Below are 19,118 nucleotides of genomic sequence, written 5' to 3' on the forward strand. Positions count from 1 at the left end.
CAGTGTGGACTTGAACCCTGATAGTCATTTCCTTAACCTTTGTGCCATATTGCCTCTTGATCAACAAATACCTTTTTTTTTTCCCCCCAATTCGAAATGATATTAGGCACCCAGCTAGGTGCCGGAAATACAGAGATGAGTGAGAGAGTGTTTGCTTTCAAGGAGTTCATGATCTAGCACAAGACTGTCCAGTAGAATTTTTTGCAGTGACGGAAATGTTCTTTTCAACATGGCAGCCATCAGTCATGTGTGATTATTGAGCTAGTGTGACTGAGGAACAGAATTTCTAATTTTTTTTTTTTTTTGAGACAGATATAGCCCAGGCTGAATAGCCCAGGCTGGAATGCAGTGGCACAATCTCGGCTCACTGCAACCTCTGCCTCCCGGGTTCAAGTGATTCTCCTGACTCAGCCTTCTGAGTAGCTGGGATTACAGGCATGCACCACCACGCCTGGCTAATTTTGCATTTTTAGTAGAAATAGGGTTTCTCCATGTTGGTCAGGTTGGTCTCGAACTCCCAACCTCAGGTGATGGACCCACCTCAGCCTCCTGAAGTGCTGGGGATTACAGGCATGAGCCACTGTGCCGGCTGAGAATTTCTAATTTTTAAAAATATTAATTACTAATTATTTAATTTTACTTTTTGATTTTTTTAAAAATAGAGACAGGGTCTCCCTATGTTTCCCAGGTTGGTCTTGAACTCCTGGGGTCGAAGGAATCCTCCCTTCTTGGCCTCCCAAAGTGCTGGGATTACCGGCATGAGCCACCTTGCCTAGCCTAATTTTAATTCAGTTTTACATGGTCACAAGTGTCTAATGGTAAGACTGGGCATAGTGATTCACGCCTGTAATCCCAGCACTTTAGGAGGCTGAGGCGGGCAGATCACTTCGGATCACTTGGGTCAGGTGTTCGAGACCAGCCTGGCCAACATGACGAAACCCCGTCTCTACTGAAAAAAACAAAAATTAGCCAGGTGTACCTGTGCATGCCTGTAATCTCAGCTACTTGGGAGACTGAGGCAAGAGAATCGCTTAAACCCGGGAGATGGAGGTTGCAGTGACCTGAGATTGCGCCACTGCACTTCAGCCTGGGCGACACAGACTGCATCTCAAAAAAAAAAAAAGAAAACCTGTCTGGTGGTTACCAAATTGAATAGCAGTGAATTGAACAGGTCTAGTGGGAAATATAAAGCAAAGTTAACAAATAACAATGACACATCAAAGCATGACTGGTACATCCTCAGAGCAAGGCCGTCCCAGCTAGATGACTGATACATCCAATCGTTCATCAACGTGCCGATTTTATTCCCTTAATATGTGTCAGGTTTTTTTTTCTTCTTCCTCACATTTACTGCCAAGTGAACATATCAATTTTCAGAATAAGTTCTTCCAGAAAGATGTTATAAGCCCTGAACATCAGAGACTTGTGAAGAAGCCCAGGTTTCACCACATCAACCTTTGGCTGTTAGATCTGGCAGGCCTTTCCCCTCTGCAGGTGGTGTCACTGGTGGTGTTGGGGACTGTTAGGGAGCTAGGTTCAAGGAGAAACTACTCCATGAGAGGCTACCCTCTGCTTTGGCTCCACCAGGCCACCTGTTCTGACAGATGTCTATATTCCAGGCATGTTAATCATGAACTGCACAGTTAGTGTGTGGTGGTCTCTTCCTGCCAATGTGTGGCCACCTGACATCACCTGCACCCTTTAAAAGTTGAACTGCTTTCCTTTTTTAGTTTAAACCCATCTTCCTGAACACAATTGACCCATCTCACCCCATGGCAAAGCTGAGCAGAGCCGCCAATACCCAGAAATGCATCCGGGCTGGGGGCAAACACAATGACCTGGACGATGTGGGCAAGGATGTCTATCATCACACCTTCTTCGAGATGTTGGGCTCTTGGTCTTTTGGAGATTACTTTAAGGTAAGTTCAGAGCAGGAGAACCACTAGGGTTTTGAGGAAAATGGTCTTTTCCACAGTGGGAACTGGGTGCTAATTTTGCATGTTTTAAAATGTGAAATATGTAGCTGATTCAGGAATGAATGGGATTTATTAATTCTAAGATTTCCTGGAAGTAGTACCTGTAATTTGATGATTTCAGTATATATTTGGATTTCTTCTATAAACTGATCTTGAATTTGATTGAGTTTAGAGTGAACGTGTTGTGATTTTGTGTCTTTGTTCCTAGGATCTGGTTTCATACTAAATAGATTTTGGTTTGGTGATGTTCCATATCTTTCTCTCTGTTCTTTTTGTAGGAACTGGCATGTAAGATGGCTCTGGAACTCCTCACTCAAGAGTTTGGCATTCCCATTGGAAGACTTTATGTTACTTACTTTGGCGGGGATGAAGCAGCTGGCTTAGAACCAGATCTGGAATGCAAACAGATCTGGCAAAATTTGGGGTAAGAATGCAGATCACTTCTTGAGAGTATGGAGGAGTGAAAAGACACTCAGTGCCAGAGTGGGGTTTTATGACCTGGAATACGTGGTCATTTCCCATCTCTGGGTTCATTTTGAGATGCCCAAGGGAGGAGTGAGGCGAGAGAATCCCTTGAACCCAGGAGATAGAGGTTGCAGTGACCTGAGATCGCTCCACTACACTCCAGCCTGGGTGACAGAGTAATTATTTTTAGATGCATTCATATCTTTTTTTAATTTTTATTTTATTTATTTATTTATTTATTTTTTGAGACAGAGTCTTGCTCTGTCAGCTAGGCTGGAGTGCAGTGGCGCAGTCTCAGCTAACTGCAAGCTGTCCTTCCCAGGTTCACGCCATTCTCCTGCCTCAGCCTCCCAAGTAGCTGGTACTACAGGCTCCCGCCACCACGCCCAGCTAATTTTTTCATATTGTTAGTATCGACGGGGTTTCACTGTGTTAGCCAGGATGGTCTTGATCTCCTGACCTTGTGATCTGCCCACCTTGGCCTCCCAAAGTGCTGGTATTACAAGCATCAGCCACCTAGCCCATCTTTTTTTTTTTTTAAAGATAAGGGTCTCACTATGTTGGTCAGGCTGGTCTCGAACTCCTGACCTCAGGTGATTCGCCCACCTCGGCCTCCCGAAGTGCTGGGATTACAGGCGTGAGCCACTGCACCCGGCTGGAAAAAGGAATTTTTTTGTTTTGTTTTTTGAGATAGGGTCTCACTCTCAACCAGGCTGGAGTGCAGTGGTGTAATCATAGTTTACTGCCTGAGCTCAGGTGATCGTCCCATCTCAAGCCTCCCAAGTAACTAGGACTAGAAGCATGCACCACCTTCCTGGCTGGTTTTTGTATTTTTTGTAGGGACGGGGTTTTGCCATGTTGCCCAGGCTGATCTTGAACTCCTGAGCTCAAGCAATCTGCCTGCCTTGGCCTTTCAAATTGCTGGAATTACAGACATCAGCCACTGTGGCTAACCAGTTTTTTTAAACATAATATAATTCTAAAGTATAATAAATACTATAAAAGCTAAGACAGCAGGTGAGCTATATGTGTTCTGTGCTGTGAATTTAGTAGAATTTGTGAAGTGCTGCATCAAGGAGAATCTGAACATGGGGTGTGTGCCCTCTGTAGATAGCTGAGCTGCCCATGATGTGTTTGCCTCATTTTCTTGTTCTTTTTACTTAATTCTTTTGTGCTTTAGTGCATAGCTTTTTACTATACTTGGAAATAGGGCTGCTTCTCTGTTTTTTTAATTACTTTTGCTCTAGATATATTATTCCAACCCAACTTCCCCTTTTACTTGATCTAAAACTCTTACTTGGTTGACTCTGTAGTCTAAGTGTAGTTGGAGTTTTGGGTAGTAACACGTGTAAAAATTAAATATTAATCTTGACCCTGGTTTTTAAAATCCTCTTTTACTTGACTTCCTGTACTGTGTATCTACATTTCATTAAGCAAGCACAATCTTGTGTGTGTGTGTGAGACAGCTCTTACTCTGTCACCCAGGCTGGAGTGCAGTGGCATGATCACAGCTCACTGCAGCCTCAACTTCCTGGGCTCAAGTGATCCTCTCCCAAGTAGCTGGGACTACAGGTGTACATCACCCCACCCAGTTAATTTTTTAAATAATTTTTAGAGAGGCCGGGCGCAGTGGCTCAAGCCTGTAATCCCAGCACTTTGGGAGGCCGAGACGGGCGGATCACGAGGTCAGGAGATCGAGACCATCCTGGCTAACACGGTGAAACCCTGTCTCTACTAAAAATACAAAAAACTAGCCGGGCGAGGTGGCGGCGCCTGTAGTCCCAGGTACGCGGGAGGCTGAGACAGGAGAATGGCGTAAACCCGGGAGGCGGAGCTTGCAGTGAGCTAAGATCCGGCCACTGCACTCCAGCCCGGGCAACAGAGCCAGACTCCGTCTCAAAAAAAAAAATAATAAAATAAAAAATAAAAACACAAAAAATTAGCCGGGCGAGGTGGCGGCGCCTGTGGTCCCAGATACTCGGGTGGCTGAGGCAGGAGAATGGCGTGAACCCGGGAGGCGGAGCTTGCAGTGAGCTGAGATCCGGCCACTGCACTCCAGCCTGGGCGACAGAGCGAGACTCCGTCTCAAAAAAAAAAAAAAAAAAAAAAAATTTTTTAGAGAGACTGGGTTTCTCCATGTTGCCTAGGCTGGTCTCGAACTCCTGAGTTCAAGGAATGTACATGGCTGTTTTCATTATTATGTGTTCCTTTCTAGGCCTTACTCGTGTCCTTGTGTATTTTCATTGAGTTTTGATCATAGCATGTGTATATTTTGTATTCTTTTCTATTGTAGGCACTCTTGAGAAGAGTCATGTTCTGTTTCTTTAGCAGGTTTTATGTGCAGGCTTAGCATTAGTAATTCTGAAGGTTGGAACTTCTTTATTAAAAATTCTAAGAATTTCTTTTCTTTTTTTTTTCTTTTTTGAGACAGAGGCTCGCTCTGTCGCCTAGGCTGGAGTGCAGTGACGTGAGCCTCTGTGTGCGGCCAATCCTAAGAATTTCATTTGTGGTAGTTGTAAGTCTGGGCAGAACTCTTTGTTGGGGCTATAACTGGGCTTATCTTTACTCCTTTGTCAGGCTGGATGACACCAAAATCCTCCCAGGCAACATGAAGGATAACTTCTGGGAGATGGGTGACACAGGCCCCTGCGGTCCTTGCAGTGAGATACACTACGACCGGATTGGTGGTCGGGATGCCGCACACCTTGTCAACCAGGACGACCCTAATGTGCTGGAGATCTGGAACCTTGTGTTCATCCAGTATAACAGGTAGCCTTGGGGTCTACTCCATTCCTTTCCTTGAGCTGAGCGGGGGAAGAGGAACTCGGAGCTGTGTGGTTGTCTTCTCAGCTAAATGCTCATTTCTTTCTCAGATTACCCGTCTGATCTCTGGAACAAGGATAGGCCTGTTCTTTCAAGAACTAAGCCTTATTGCACCTAATAGCTTCTTGAGAGCTATTCCCATAATGTCATGCTTGCTGTACCTTTTTTTTTTTTTTTTTTTTTTTGATGGAGTTTTGTTCTTGTTGCCTAGGCTGGAGTGCAATGGTGTGATCTTGGCTCACTGCAACCTCTGTGTCCCGGGTTCAAGCAGTTCTCCTGCCTCAGCCTCCCGAGTAGCTGGGATTACAGGCATGTGCCACCACGCCCAGCTAATTTTGTATTTTTAGTAGAGATGGGGTTTCCATGTTGGTCAGCCTGGTCTTGAACTGCTGACCTTGTGATCTGCCAGCCTTGGCCTCCCAAAGTGCTGGGATTATAGGTGTGAGCCACCGTGCCCAGCCAGAGATGGGGTTTTGCCATGTTGGCCAGGCTGGTCTCGAACTCCTGACCTCAAGTGATCCGCCCGCCTCGGCCTCCCAAAATGCTGGTATTACAGGCGTGAGCCATCATGCCCAGCCTTTTTTTTTTTTTTTGAGATGGAGTTTCACTCTTATTGCCCAGGCTGGAGTGCAATGGCGCGATCTCAGCTCACCACAACCTCCACCTCCCGGGTTCAAGTGACTCTCCTGCCTCAGCCTCCTGAGTAACTGAGATTACAGGTGTGTGCCACCACGCCTGGCTAATTTTGTATTTTTAGTAGAGATGGAGTTTCTCCATGTTGGTCAGGCTGGTCTCGAGCTCCCAACCTCAGGTGGTCCACCCCACCTCAGCCTCCCAAAGTGCTGGGATTACAGATTGAGCCACTGCGCCTGGCCTTGCCTCACTCTTAAACGAACCCCGGAGTAATTCTCCTTCCTTTATCACTCCACTTCCCTCTTCCCACCAAACCGGTCAATTGGCAGATGGTCACAGCCTGCAAACTGCTCTGTAAATGAATTTTAACCAGCAGGGACTGGAGAGATGGCAGCTTGAGTCTCTGCTTCAACCCCCTCTTCTTCTGGATCATACAGGGAAGCTGATGGCATTCTGAAACCTCTTCCCAAGAAAAGCATTGACACAGGGATGGGCCTGGAGCGACTGGTATCTGTGCTGCAGAATAAGATGTCCAACTATGACACTGACCTTTTTGTCCCTTACTTTGAAGCCATTCAGAAGGTACCGGTCCTATTGCAAACATTGCAAACTTCTGTGGAGTTTTCCAGGCTGGGTTCTTAACAGTGCTGTCAAAGAAAAAATGACCACATGCTTTGCCAGCTAAGGGTACCCATTTCCATTTGCTACTTCATTGTTAATAATGTGAGGCTCTAGACCTGAGACAGTGTAATTTTTGAGTGTAGGGACTGGCTGGAGTCTCTCCACTTCCCCAGTGTCACATTCTTGGGGTTATAGGATCTGGCAAGACGGGCATCCTTTCTCCTAATGCTCCTCAATCCTCTAGGAACCTCCTTGGGTGAGGTAGCCCCAGAAAGGCTGCTTCCTAAAGGGCTGCCTCCTGATTCTTACCTGTAGGGCACAGGTGCCCGACCGTACACTGGGAAGGTTGGTGCTGAGGATGCTGATGGGATTGACATGGCCTACCGGGTGCTGGCTGACCACGCTCGGACCATCACTGTGGCACTGGCTGATGGTGGCCGGCCTGACAACACAGGGCGCGGGTAAGTATGCTGCACACTGGGTAGTGTTTGGACTGGCACCACATGTGCTATGTATGACTCTCTATGAAACTTTTTTTTTTGTGAGATGGAGTGTTACTCTGTCGCCCAGGCTGGAGTGCAATGGTGTGATCTCGGCTCACTGCAATCTCTGCCTCCTGGGTTCAGGCGATTCTGCCTCAGCCTCCCAAGTAGCTGGGATTACAGGTGCATACCACCATGCCTGGCTTATTTTTGTATTTTTAGTAGAGATGGTTGTTTTTTTGTTTGTTTGTTTTTTTGAGACGGAGTCTCGCTGTGTCGCCCAGGCTGGAGTGCAGTGGTGTGATCTCGGCTCACTGCAAGCTCCGCCTCCCAGGTTCACGCCATTCTCCTGCCTCAGCCTCCCGAGTAGCTGGGACTGCAGGCACCCGCCACTGCGCCCGGCTAGTTTTTTGTATTTTTAGTAGAGATGGGGTTTCACCGTGTTAGCCAGGACGGTCTCGATCTCCTGACCTCGTGATCCACCCACCTCGACCTCCCAAAGTGCTGGGATTACAGGCATGAGCCACCGCGCCTGGCCTTTTGTTGTTGTTTTTGAGACAGTTTCGCTTTTGTTGCCCGGGCTGAGTGCAATTTCCTGATCTCGGCTCACCGCATCCTCCACCTCTCAGGTTCAAGCGATTCATCTGCCTCAGCCTCCCGAGTAGATGGGATTACAGGCATGCGCCACCATGCCTAACTTGGTATTTTTAGTAAAGATGGGGTTTCTCCATGTTGGTCAGGCTGGTCTCAGACTCCCAACCTCAGGTGATCCGCCCGCCTCGGCCTTCCAAAGTGCTGGGCTTACAGGTGTGAGCCACTGTGCCCAGCCAGAGATGGGGTTTTGCCATGTTGGCCAGGCTGGTCTCGAACTCCTGACCTCAGATGATCCACCCGCCATGGCCTCCCAAAGTGCTGGGATTACAGGTGTCAGCCACCACGCCTGGCCTTTTTATGAAACTTAAAGCCATCCTTCGTTATTGTTTCCTTGTCTTTTGGGCAGTTGGAAGAATCCCTCCACCGCTTTTTTAAGAGATGAAGGGAGTTTCAGCTACTGTCACATAGTTGCCACTATCCTAAATCTCTGCTGCTGAGTACAGATGATAAGGATTGTATTTAAAGTTGCCTGATAGGAGATTGGCAGGGGCAGGGTATTGACCAGCCCTGGGAAGCTCTGTTACTGACAGGCAGGACCTGGGATCACCGGCATCAAGTACACATCTTGTCTGTCTTGCCTTCCTATATGGGTAACTGAATGTGAAAGGAAAACAAACCAGCGTTTACTCTAGGCAAGCCTTGATGGGTATTTGTGGGTATGTTACTGAGTCTTACACTAAAATTAATGACCTTGGGGAATGCAAAAGTGCATGCTTAGGATAAAAGAAAGTTCCTGAAAGAGGTGTTGCTTTGGGTAGGATTCCAACGGATTCACGACAAAACTCTCAGCTGGGAATGTTGGGGACTAGTTTCTGCCTCTTACAGGTATGTGTTGAGACGGATTCTCCGCCGAGCTGTCCGGTACGCCCATGAAAAGCTCAATGCCAGCAGGGGCTTCTTTGCTACATTAGTAGATGTTGTTGTACAGTCCCTGGTAGGTTCATTTCTCTGCTTACCCTTCTGTGCTAAAGCAATCCGTTAAGAGGGATGGGGTGGGAGAGGGCATACTGCTAAGGAGCTTTTTGTTGTTGTTTTTTGAGACAGAGTCTTGCTGTGTCGCCCAGGCTGGAGTGCAATGGCATGATCTCGGCTCACTGCAACCTCCGCCTCCTGGGTTCAAGCTATTCTCCTGTCTCAGCCTCCCGAGTAACTGGGATTACAGGCACACACCGCCATGCCCAGCTGATTTTTTCTATTTTAGTAGAGACGGGGTTTCACCGTGTTGCCCATGCTGGTCTTGAACTCCTGAGCTCAGCCTTGGCTTCCCAAAGTGGTAGGATTACAGGCATGAGCCACTGCACCCTGCTAAGGAGGTTTTTTTTTTTCTTTTGAGATGGAGTCTCGCTCTGTCACCCAGGCTGGAGTGCAGTGGTGTGATCTCCACTCACTGCAAGCTCCGCCTCCTGGGTTCCCACCATTCTCCTGCCTCAGCCTCCTGTGTAGCTGGGACTACAGGCATCCACCACCGCGCCCGGCTAATTTTTGTATTTTTAGTAGAGACGGGGTTTCACCATGTTAGTCAGGATGGTCTCAATCTCGTGACCTTGTGATCCGCCCGTCTCGGCCTTCCAAAGTGCTGGGATTACAGGCGTGAGCCACCGCGCCCGGCCAGGAGGTTTTTTAAGAGGGGGTAGGGAATAGTCTTTGGTTTCATCCAGCCCCTCATCTTGCTTCCCCTTTGTCAGGGAGATGCATTTCCTGAGCTGAAGAAGGACCCAGACATGGTGAAGGACATCATTAATGAAGAAGAGGTGCAGTTTCTCAAGACTCTCAGCAGAGGGCGTCGCATCCTGGACAGGAAAATTCAGAGCCTGGGAGACAGCAAGACCATTCCCGGTAGGGACCAGTTTTTGCACTTCTCCATCCTGGCCGTTTGATCTTTCTGGGAAACACAAGCCCTTTCTCACAGACTGACTGTGGGCTCCCGTGTGTCTGAGGCTGAACATAGCTTGATTGAACTGCTTTTGGTGCAAACTGGAATTTATGGTAAAATGGTAAAAGCATTGCATCATTGTGGCAAAGTATTCAAACGATACAGAATACAAAAGTGTTCAGAAAAAGAAAATCCTTTTTCCCAGGGGCAAGGTGAGGGTAGATTTTTTTTCTTAGAGGGAACAACTCTTAACAGTTTGGTGTATAACTCTTCAGGATTCTTCTGTTTGCATGCAAATAAATACATGTAGGTATTTGTGGGTGTGTATTTTTCAAGCAAGAGTGGGAATATTTGATATATACTGTTTTGCAATTTGGGGAAAATAAATTCCAAAGATTTTTTTCCCCTTTTTATTGAAGTATAACAAACAAGGGAAAAGCTTGATGAATTTTCACAAATTGAACACACTTATGTTCAGATGAAGAGAGAGATTTGTTGGCCAGGCACGGTGGCTCACACCTGTAATCCTAGCACTTTGGGAGGCCGAGGCAGGCAGATCACGAGTTCATGAGTTCAAGACCGGCCTTCCCAACATGGCAAAACCCTGGCAAAACCCTAATGTTTGTAAAAATACAAAACATTAGCTGGGTATGGTGGCATGCACCTGTAATCCCAGCTACTCAGGAGGCTGAGAGAGGAGAATCGCTTGAACCCGGGAGGTGGAGGTAGCAGTGAGCCAAAATCATGCCATTGCACTCCAGCCTGGGCAACAAGAAAAAAGAAATAGAAAATTGTCCAGGTGAGGTTTTGATTATTATTTTTATTTATTTATTTATTTGTTTGTTTTTGAGATGGAGTCTCGCTCTGTTGCCCAGGCGGGAGTGCGGTGGTGCGATCTTGGCTCACTGCAAACTCTGCCTCCTGGGTTCACGCCATTCTCCTGCCTCAGCCTCCGAAGTAGCTAGGACTACAGGTGCCCACCACCAAGCCCGGCAAATTTTTTGTATTTGTAGTAGAGACGGGGTTTCACCGTGGTAGTCAGGATGGTCTCGATCTCCTGACCTCGTGATCCACCCGCCTCAGCCTCTCAAAGTACTGGGATTACAGGCATGAGCCACTGTGCCCAGCCTAGGTGAGGTTTAAAAAGAAAAAAAGATTAAAAAAAAAACAAAATCTAGACTTGTATCAGGACATCCATTGTGTTTCCCCCAGGTTAACTGGAAAACATGCGTTGGATTTTCTGATGGGCACCCAGGGCCGATACTGACTGGCCTTATCTCTTTAATTCCTTCTGCCAATCCCAGCATCCTCTTGGAGGACTTGGCATGGAAAAGGGGCCATCTGTGTTTTTTGACACACCTCCTTTGTGCTGTGTAGGAGACACTGCTTGGCTCCTCTATGACACCTATGGGTTTCCAGTGGATCTGACTGGACTGATTGCTGAAGAGAAGGGCCTGGTGGTAGACATGGATGGCTTTGAAGAGGAGAGGAAACTGGCCCAGGTAAAGAACTTGGAGAGTGAGCAGGAAACCCAGCACCTTCCAACTCAGCACCACTTGACTGCAGACCGAGCATGAGTTTCCTTCCATTAAAGTGTTTGAAGTCCTTTTTCCCCTAGACCAGTGGTTCATAAGCGGGGGCGAGTGTGCCTTCCAGGGGGCAATTGGCAGTAATGTCTGAAGATATTTTTGGTTTTCACAACCAGGGGCAGATCCTGCTGTCATGTACTTGGTAGAGGCCAGGGTGCCGCTCAGCATCCCACACTGCAAGAGGATCCTCCACAACAGAGAATGATCTGGCCCCAAATGTCAGTAGTGCCAGGATTGAAAAACCCTGTTCTGGCAGTTTACGCTGGGCATAGTTTAGCCAGTTCCAGTCCTTTGGAATCCCTTTTCTCCTACTGTAGTGTAACTTACGCTTATTTCTCTTGCTGACAGCTGAAATCACAGGGCAAGGGAGCCGGTGGGGAAGATCTCATTATGCTGGACATTTACGCTATCGAAGAGCTCCGGGCACGGGGTCTGGAGGTTACAGATGATTCCCCAAAGTACAATTACCATTTGGACTTCAGTGGTAGCTACGGTATGGTGCTCTGCTCCTTCTGCCCCGTATCTGGAGGGTGTTTGAAAAATTGTTTCTCAAGATTAGCTATCCAGCACACTGCTGACAGCCTCTCCTGGAGTGCCGTACAGTCACGCTATGCACTTCTATACACACAGGCACCCTTGGCTGGAAGTTTTCTTAGCTCTCTTTTGAAATAATTATCATCACGGGAAGTTGTGGGAAAAAAAAAAAAAAAAAAAGGCCGGGCGCGGTGGCTCAAGTCTGTAATCCCAGCACTTTGGGAGGCCGAGACGGGCGGATCACGAGGTCAGGAGATTGAGACCATCCTGGATAACACAGTGAAACCCCGTCTCTACTAAAAAAAATACAAAAAACTAGCCGGGCGACGTGGCGGGCACCTGTAGTCCCAGCTACTCGGGAGGCTGAGGCAGGAGAATGGCGTAAACCCGGGAGGCGCGGCTTGCGGTGAGCTGAGATCCGGCGACTGCACTCCAGCCTGGGCAGCAGAGCGAGACTCCGTCTCAAAAAAAAAAAAAAAATTGTAGGAAGGGTCTCACACCCTTTGTCCAGTTTCCTCTAATTGTAACATCATGCAGGAAACTGGGGAGTTGACATTGATACAATCCACAGTGACTATTAGAATGCTATTAGGGGCCTGGTGCTGTGGCTCACACCTGTAATCCCAACATTTTGTGAGGCCAGGGCAGGTGGATCACCTAAGGCAGGAGTTTGAAACCATCCTGACCAACATGGTGAAACCCTGTCTCTATTGAAAATACGGAAATTAGCTGGGTGTGGTGGTGCGTGCCTGTAATGCCAGCTACTTAGGAGGCTGAGGCAGGAGAATCACCTGAACCTGGGAGGCAGAGGTTGCAGTGAGGCGAGATCATGCCATTGCACTCCAGCCCGGACAACAAGAGTGAAACTCCATCTTGGAAAAAAAAGAATGGTATTAGGATTCTATTATCCTAATGCTATTAGAATGCTATTATCCGAATAGCATTCTTTTTTTTTTTTTTTTTTTCCTGAGATGGAATCTAGCTCTGTTGCCCAGGCTAGAGTGCAATGGCATGATCTTGGCTCACTGTAACCTCCACCTCCTGGATTCAAGCGATTCTCCTGCGTCAGCCTCCTGAGTAGCTGGGATTACAGGCACATACCACCATGCCCAGCTAATTTTTGTATTTTTAGTAGAGATGGGGTTTCACCATGTTTGCCAGGCTGGTCTCGAACTCCTGACCTCTTGATCTGCCTGCCTCGGCCTCCCAAAGTGCTGGGGTTACAGGGGGGAGCCACCTCGCCCGGCTGGATAATAGTATTCTAATGTTAAGAAACAAAGCTGGTGCAGTGGCTCATGCCTGTAATCCCAGCACTTTGGAATGTGAGCGGGGGTGGATCACTTGAGCTCCGGAGTGTGAGACCAGTCTGGGCAACGTGGCAAAACCATGTCTCTACCAAAAATACAAAAATTAGCTGGGTGTGGTGACGCACGCCTGTAGTTCTAGCTACTTGTGGGCCTGAGGCAGGAGGATCACTTGAGCCTGGGAGATTGAGGCTGCAGTCAGCCATATTTGTGCCACTGCACTCCAGCCTGGGCTACAGAGTAAGACCCTGCCTCAAAAAAATAAATTGGCAATACATATTTTTGCTGCTTTCTTGCCCTGGTAGAAAACAATCTTTTTTTTTTAGATGGCGTTTCGCTCTGTCACCCAGGCTGGAGTGCAGTAGCGCAATCTTGGCTCACTGCAACTTCTGCCTCCCAGCTTCAAGCGATTCTCCTGCCTGAGCTTCCCAAGTAGCTGGGATTACAGGCATGTGCCACCATGCCCGTTTAATTTTTATATTTTAGTAGACATGGGGTTTCACCATGTTGGCCTGGCTGGTCTCGAAATCCTGAGCTCAGGTTATCCACCCATCTTGGCCTCCCAAAGTGCCAGGATGACAGGTGTGAGCCACCATGCCCAGCCGAGAACAATATTATACCTGAATCTATTCAAGTGAACCTACAAAATGAGTATATTCTTTTTTTTTTTTTTTTTTTTTTTTTTGAGACGGAGTCTCACGCTGTTGCCCAGGCTGGAGTGCAGTGGCGCGATCTCGGCTCACTGCAAGCTCCGCCTCCTGGGTTCACGCCATTCTCCTGCCTCAGCCTCCTGAGTAGCTAGGACTACAGGCGCCCGCCACCGCGCCCGGCTAATTTTTTGTAGTTTTAGTAGAGACGGGGTTTCACTGTGGTCTCGATCTCCTGACCTTGTGATCCGCCCGCCTCGGCCTCCCAAAGTGCTGGGATTACAGGCTTGAGCCACCGCGCCCGGCCGAGTATATTCTTTATGAGTTGACCTTGGACTAGGGGAATTTATTGCCACTCTTTTTTTTTTTTTTTTTTTGAGACAGAGTCTCACTCTGTCACTCAGGCTGGAGTGCAGTGGCGTGATCTCGGCTCAATGCAACCTCTGCCTCCCGGGTTCAAGCGATTCTCTTGCCTCAGCCTCCCGAGTAGCTGGGACTACAGGCCTGTGCCACCACGCCCAGCTAATTTTTTGTATTTTTAGTAGAGACGGGGTTTCACCATGTTAGCCAGGATGGTCTCCATCTCCTGACCTTGTGATCCACCCGCCTTGGCCTCCCAAAGTGCTGGGATTACAGGCCTGAGCCACCGCGCCTGGCCTATAACTACTCTTAAAGATCCACTAATCTCATGCACTAAGTTTCTGCTCAGTAGCTCAGAGTTAGGGTAACCCAATGTCCCAGTTTTAACACTGAAAGTCTGCATCCCAGGAAACCCCTCAGCCCTAAAAATTGGGACAGTTGGTCACCTGACAGAGTGTTGCATTCTTTGATGGGAAGCCCTTTTTTTTGCTGTTGTTTTGTTTTGTTTTTTTTCGTTTTTTGAGATGGAGTCTTGCTGCTTTGTCGCCCAGGTTGGAGTGCAGTCGCGCGATCTAGGCTCACTGCAAGCTCCGCCTCCCGGGTTTACGTCATTCTCCTGCCTTAGCCTCCCAAGTAGCTGGGACTACAGGCACCCACCACCATGGTAGGCTAATGGTTTGTATTTTTAGTAGAGACGAGGTTTCACTGTGTTAGCCAGGATGGTCTTGATCTCCTGACCTCGTGATCCGCCCACCTCAGCCTCACAAAGTGCTGGGATTACAGGGCAAGCCACTGCGCTGGCCGTGAAGCCCTTTCATAGTCTAATGGGTTTGCTTCCAAAATACAATTGGACAATTTGGAGCTAAGAAGAGTTTGAGAAAGAGAATCCAGCAAAAGTCTGCTAAGAAGGCATGAAAAGGTCATTGACCCACTGTCCCCTTTCTGCATTCCCTCGAGCAGTATTTGAGAACACAGTGGCTACAGTGATGGCTCTGCGCAGGGAGAAGATGTTCGTGGAAGAGGTGTCCACAGGCCAGGAGTGTGGAGTGGTGCTGGACAAGACCTGTTTCTATGCTGAGCAAGGAGGGCAGATCTATGACGAAGGCTACCTGGTGAAGGTGGATGACAGCAGCGAGGATGTGAGCCAACAGTTCTTCTTCCTTGTTAGCCGAGGAGGGTCAGGCATGGAGCCGGGGAGCTGCTCTTGCCCCACAGTGCTCCAGGCCTTGGGAGCAGTCCTGACACCCCTTTGGGTTGGGTTCCATGGTCAGTATTTCTGAAGCTGAGGGAGCTGCTGCTTGTACCTGTTGCTTTCCTGGCCACTGGGTACCCTCATAGAAATATTTTTGCAGCCAGGGTGCAAGTTTCCTACAAGCTTTGCACCTTAAAAAGGAGAGGCAGCTCTCTGAAGGGGAGGTGTCTTTGTAGAAAACTCAGCCTAGAGCTCTGCTGCTGCTGAATGAGTTACTTTGTCTCCCTAGGCTTCAGGTTCTTTATGGAAGCTTTTAAATATTCTAAGAATGCGGCTGGGCACAGTGGCTCATGCCTGTAATCCTAGCACTTTGGGAGACCGAGGTGGATCACCCGAGGTCAGGAGTTTGAGACCACCCTGGCCAACATGGTGAAACCCTGTCTCTACTAAACTACAAAAATTAGCTGGGCATAACAGCGGATGCCTGTAATCCCAGCTGCTCGGGAGGCTGATAGGGGAGAATCGCTTGAACCCAGGAGACGGTGGTTGCAGTGAGCTGAGATTGCGCCACTGCACTCCAGCCTGGGCGACTGAGCAAGACTGTCTCAAAAAAAAAAAAAAATCTAAGATGCTTCTTAATATCGTGTGTGTCTGTGTGTGTGCACAAATAAATTTTTTTTTTTTTTTTTTTTTGATGGAGTCTCGCTCTGTAGCCCAGGCTGGAGTGCAGTGTCACGATCTTGGCTCACTGCAACCTCTGCCTCCTGGGTTCAAGCAATTCTCCTGCCTCAGCCTCCTAAGTAGCTGGAATCATAGGCACTTGCCATCATACGTGGCTCATTTTTGTATTTTTTTTAGTAGAAATGGGATTTTACCATGTTGGCCAGGCTGGTCTCAAACTCCTGGCCTCAGGTGATCTACTTGTCTTAGCCTCCCAAAGTGCTGGGATTACAGGCATAAGCCACTGCACCTGGCCTATTTAATTATATTTAATAATATTAATGGAATATGTGTGTGTGTACAATTTACATATGTAAAGAGAATTTTTTATATACATGAATTTATATTGAAAATAGAAGAAAATTTATATATTTTTAAGGATTTATTTATTGCTCTCCTCCTTGACCCCTCTTAGAAAACAGAGTTTACGGTGAAGAATGCTCAGGTCCGAGGAGGGTATGTGCTACACATCGGAACGATCTACGGTGACCTGAAAGTGGGAGATCAGGTCCGGTTGTTTATTGATGAGGTGAGTTGGGTTACTGTGGCCCCCATTGGATTTGGTTAGTAATGACCTTCTCCTCTGGCTTTAAATTGTCCTGTCACTGTTATTACTCCCTAGTGACATTGTAAGTAGACCGCAGAGGTTAATTTCAGTGCATTTGGTGGATTGTGAGGGATGCAACTAAGAGTTAATCTGTATGTTCCCAAGTCAGTGATTTCACCAGTGATTTCAGTTAAGATCCTGTGGACTTGCTTTCATGGATTGCTTTTCTTTTTTTTTTTTTTTTTTGAGACGGAGTCTCGCTGTATCTCCCAGGCTGGAGTGCAGTGGCGTGATCTCGGCTCACTGCAAGCTCCACCTCCCGGGTTCACGCCATTCTCCCGCCTCAGCCTCCCAAGTAGCTGAGACTACAGGCGCCTGCCACCACACCTGGCTAGTGTTTTGTATTTTTAGTAGAGACGGGGTTTCACCATGTTAGCCAGGATAGTCTCGATCTCCTGACCTCGTGATCCACCCGCCTCGGCCTCCCAAAGTGCTGGGATTACAGGCTTGAGCCACCGCGCCCGGCCATGGATTGCTTTTCTAATCTTACCTACTTTCATCAGGAGCCAAGGATGCTGAAGAATGAAGAGGTAGGCTCTGTGGCATGTGACAGAGCTCCAGAGTAAGAGTAGCTTAAAACAGAATAGCAGTGTATGTTCTGAAAAGCTCAAGCTGATATGGAGGCTCTGCCCCACAGAGTCAGAGGGCCTGGCTTCTCCTCACCTGTCACTCCAACTTCTTTCCTGGGGCGTTGCCTTTGATTTCCTGGTTCAGAGGATAGCTATCAGATCCACTGTCTAAGCCAGGGGTTGGCAAACTTTGTGTAAATAACTGGATACTAAATATTTTTGGCTTTGTGGACCACATGCTTTTGGTCATGGCTACTCAGCTCTGTGGTTGGAGTGTACAAGTAGCCATTGACCATACGTAAACGAACACGTGTGTCTGCTGTAAACTTGTTTATGGCCAGGCGCAGTGGCTCATGCCTGTAATCCCAGCACTTTGGGAGGCCAAGGCGAGCGGATCACCTGAGGTCTGGAGTTCGAGACCAGCCTGACCAACATGGAGAAACTCTGTCTCTACTAAAAATACAAAAGTAGCCGGGTGTGCTGGCGCATGCCTGTAATCCCAGCTACTCGGGAGGCTGAGGCAGGAGAATCGCTTGAACCCAGCAGGTGGAGGTTGTAGTGAGCTGAGATCGCGCCATAGCACTCCAGACTGGGCAACAAGAGCAAAACTCCATATTTAAAAAAAAAAAAAAAAAAAAAAACTTTATAAAAATTTATAGGCCGGGCGCGGTGGCTCAAGCCTGTAATCCCAGCACTTTGGGAGGCCGAGACGGGTGGATCACGAGGTCAGGAGATCGAGACCATTGTGGATAACACGGTGAAACCCCGTCTCTACTAAGAAATACAAAAAACTAGCCGGGCGAGGTGGCGGGTGCCTGTAGTCCCAGCTACTCGGGAGGCTGAGGCCGGAGAATGGCGTGAACCCGGGAGGCGGAGCTTGCAGTGAGCTGAGATCCGGCCACTGCACGCCAGCCTGGGCTACAGAGCGAGACTCCGTCTCAAAAAAAAAAAAAATTATAAACACACACATTTGGGGAGGCTGAGGCGGGAGGATTGCTTGAGGTCAAGAGTTTGAGACCAGCCTGGGCAACAACATGAGACCCCATCTCTACAAAAAATAAAAAATATTAGTTGGGGGTGGTGGTGTGTACCTGTAGTCCCAGCTACTTGGGAGGCTGAGGCAAGAGGATCGCTTGAGCCCAGGAGTTTGAGGTGGCACTGAGCTATGATTGCGCTGCTGCACTCCATCCTGGGTAACAGAGCAAGACTGTCTCTAAAAATGAAAAGACAGATGACAGGCTAGATTTAGCCATAGGCCATCGTTTGAGAATTCTTGTTCTAGGTGGTGGAAAAGAAATGGGACGACCTGTCCCATCCCTTTAATGGTAGACAGCACTTCTGCTCAAAACCTGTTGACCAGAAGTTAGTCACATGGCCACACTTAGCCACAGGGAAGCTGGGAAGTGTAACCTTTATTCTGCACAGTCATATTTCCAACTAAAAATTGTAGCACTTGGGCCGGGCGTGGTGGCTCAAGCCTGTAATCCCAGCACTTTGGGAGGCCGAGACGGGTGGATCACGAGGTCAGGAGATCGAGACCATCCTGGCTAACATGGTGAAACCCCATCTCTACTAAAAAATACAAAAAACTAGCCGGGCGAGGTGGCGGGCGCCTGTAGTCCCAGCTACTCAGGAGGCTGAGGCAGGAGAATGGCGTGAACCCAGGAGGCGGAGCTTGCAGTGAGCCGAGATCCGGCCACTGCACTCCAGCCTGGGCGACAGAGTGAGACTCCGTCTCAAAAAAAAAAAAAAAAAAAAAAATTGTAGCACTTGGGGGTGCAGGTACCGGGAGATAACTAGCAGTCTATTACAGACCTCTCCATGAGCCCTTCTGCCCTTTCCAGCCCCGACGAAGACCCATCATGAGCAACCACACAGCTACGCACATTCTGAACTTTGCCCTGCGCTCAGTGCTTGGGGAAGCTGACCAGAAAGGCTCACTGGTTGCTCCTGACCGCCTTAGATTTGACTTCACTGCCAAGGGAGCCATGTCCACCCAACAGATCAAGAAGGCTGAAGAGATTGCTAATGAGATGATTGAGGCAGCCAAGGTAGGATGGGCGACGGCC

The 19,118-nt window shown here is 48.2% G+C and overlaps 1 protein-coding gene across 2 annotated transcripts in view; it reads left to right on the forward strand.

The window, feature by feature from the left end:
* The window catches only part of AARS1 (alanyl-tRNA synthetase 1), a 38,731-nt gene that overhangs the window by 11,253 nt on the left and 8,360 nt on the right, over window positions 1-19,118 (forward strand). For both annotated transcript variants that reach the window (XM_005592535.5, XM_015442924.4), the window contains exons 3-14: window positions 1,731-1,919; window positions 2,255-2,400; window positions 5,019-5,210; window positions 6,335-6,479; window positions 6,834-6,979; window positions 8,480-8,588; window positions 9,340-9,490; window positions 10,905-11,029; window positions 11,465-11,609; window positions 14,922-15,100; window positions 16,289-16,402; window positions 18,894-19,100. In XM_005592535.5, the coding sequence (XP_005592592.1) occupies window positions 1,731-1,919; window positions 2,255-2,400; window positions 5,019-5,210; window positions 6,335-6,479; window positions 6,834-6,979; window positions 8,480-8,588; window positions 9,340-9,490; window positions 10,905-11,029; window positions 11,465-11,609; window positions 14,922-15,100; window positions 16,289-16,402; window positions 18,894-19,100 (1,848 nt within the window). The remainder of the gene's footprint in view (window positions 1-1,730; window positions 1,920-2,254; window positions 2,401-5,018; window positions 5,211-6,334; window positions 6,480-6,833; window positions 6,980-8,479; window positions 8,589-9,339; window positions 9,491-10,904; window positions 11,030-11,464; window positions 11,610-14,921; window positions 15,101-16,288; window positions 16,403-18,893; window positions 19,101-19,118) is intronic.

The sequence above is a fragment of the Macaca fascicularis genome, chromosome 20 (assembly GCF_037993035.2).
Source record: "Macaca fascicularis isolate 582-1 chromosome 20, T2T-MFA8v1.1".
Lineage (NCBI taxonomy): Eukaryota > Metazoa > Chordata > Mammalia > Primates > Cercopithecidae > Macaca > Macaca fascicularis.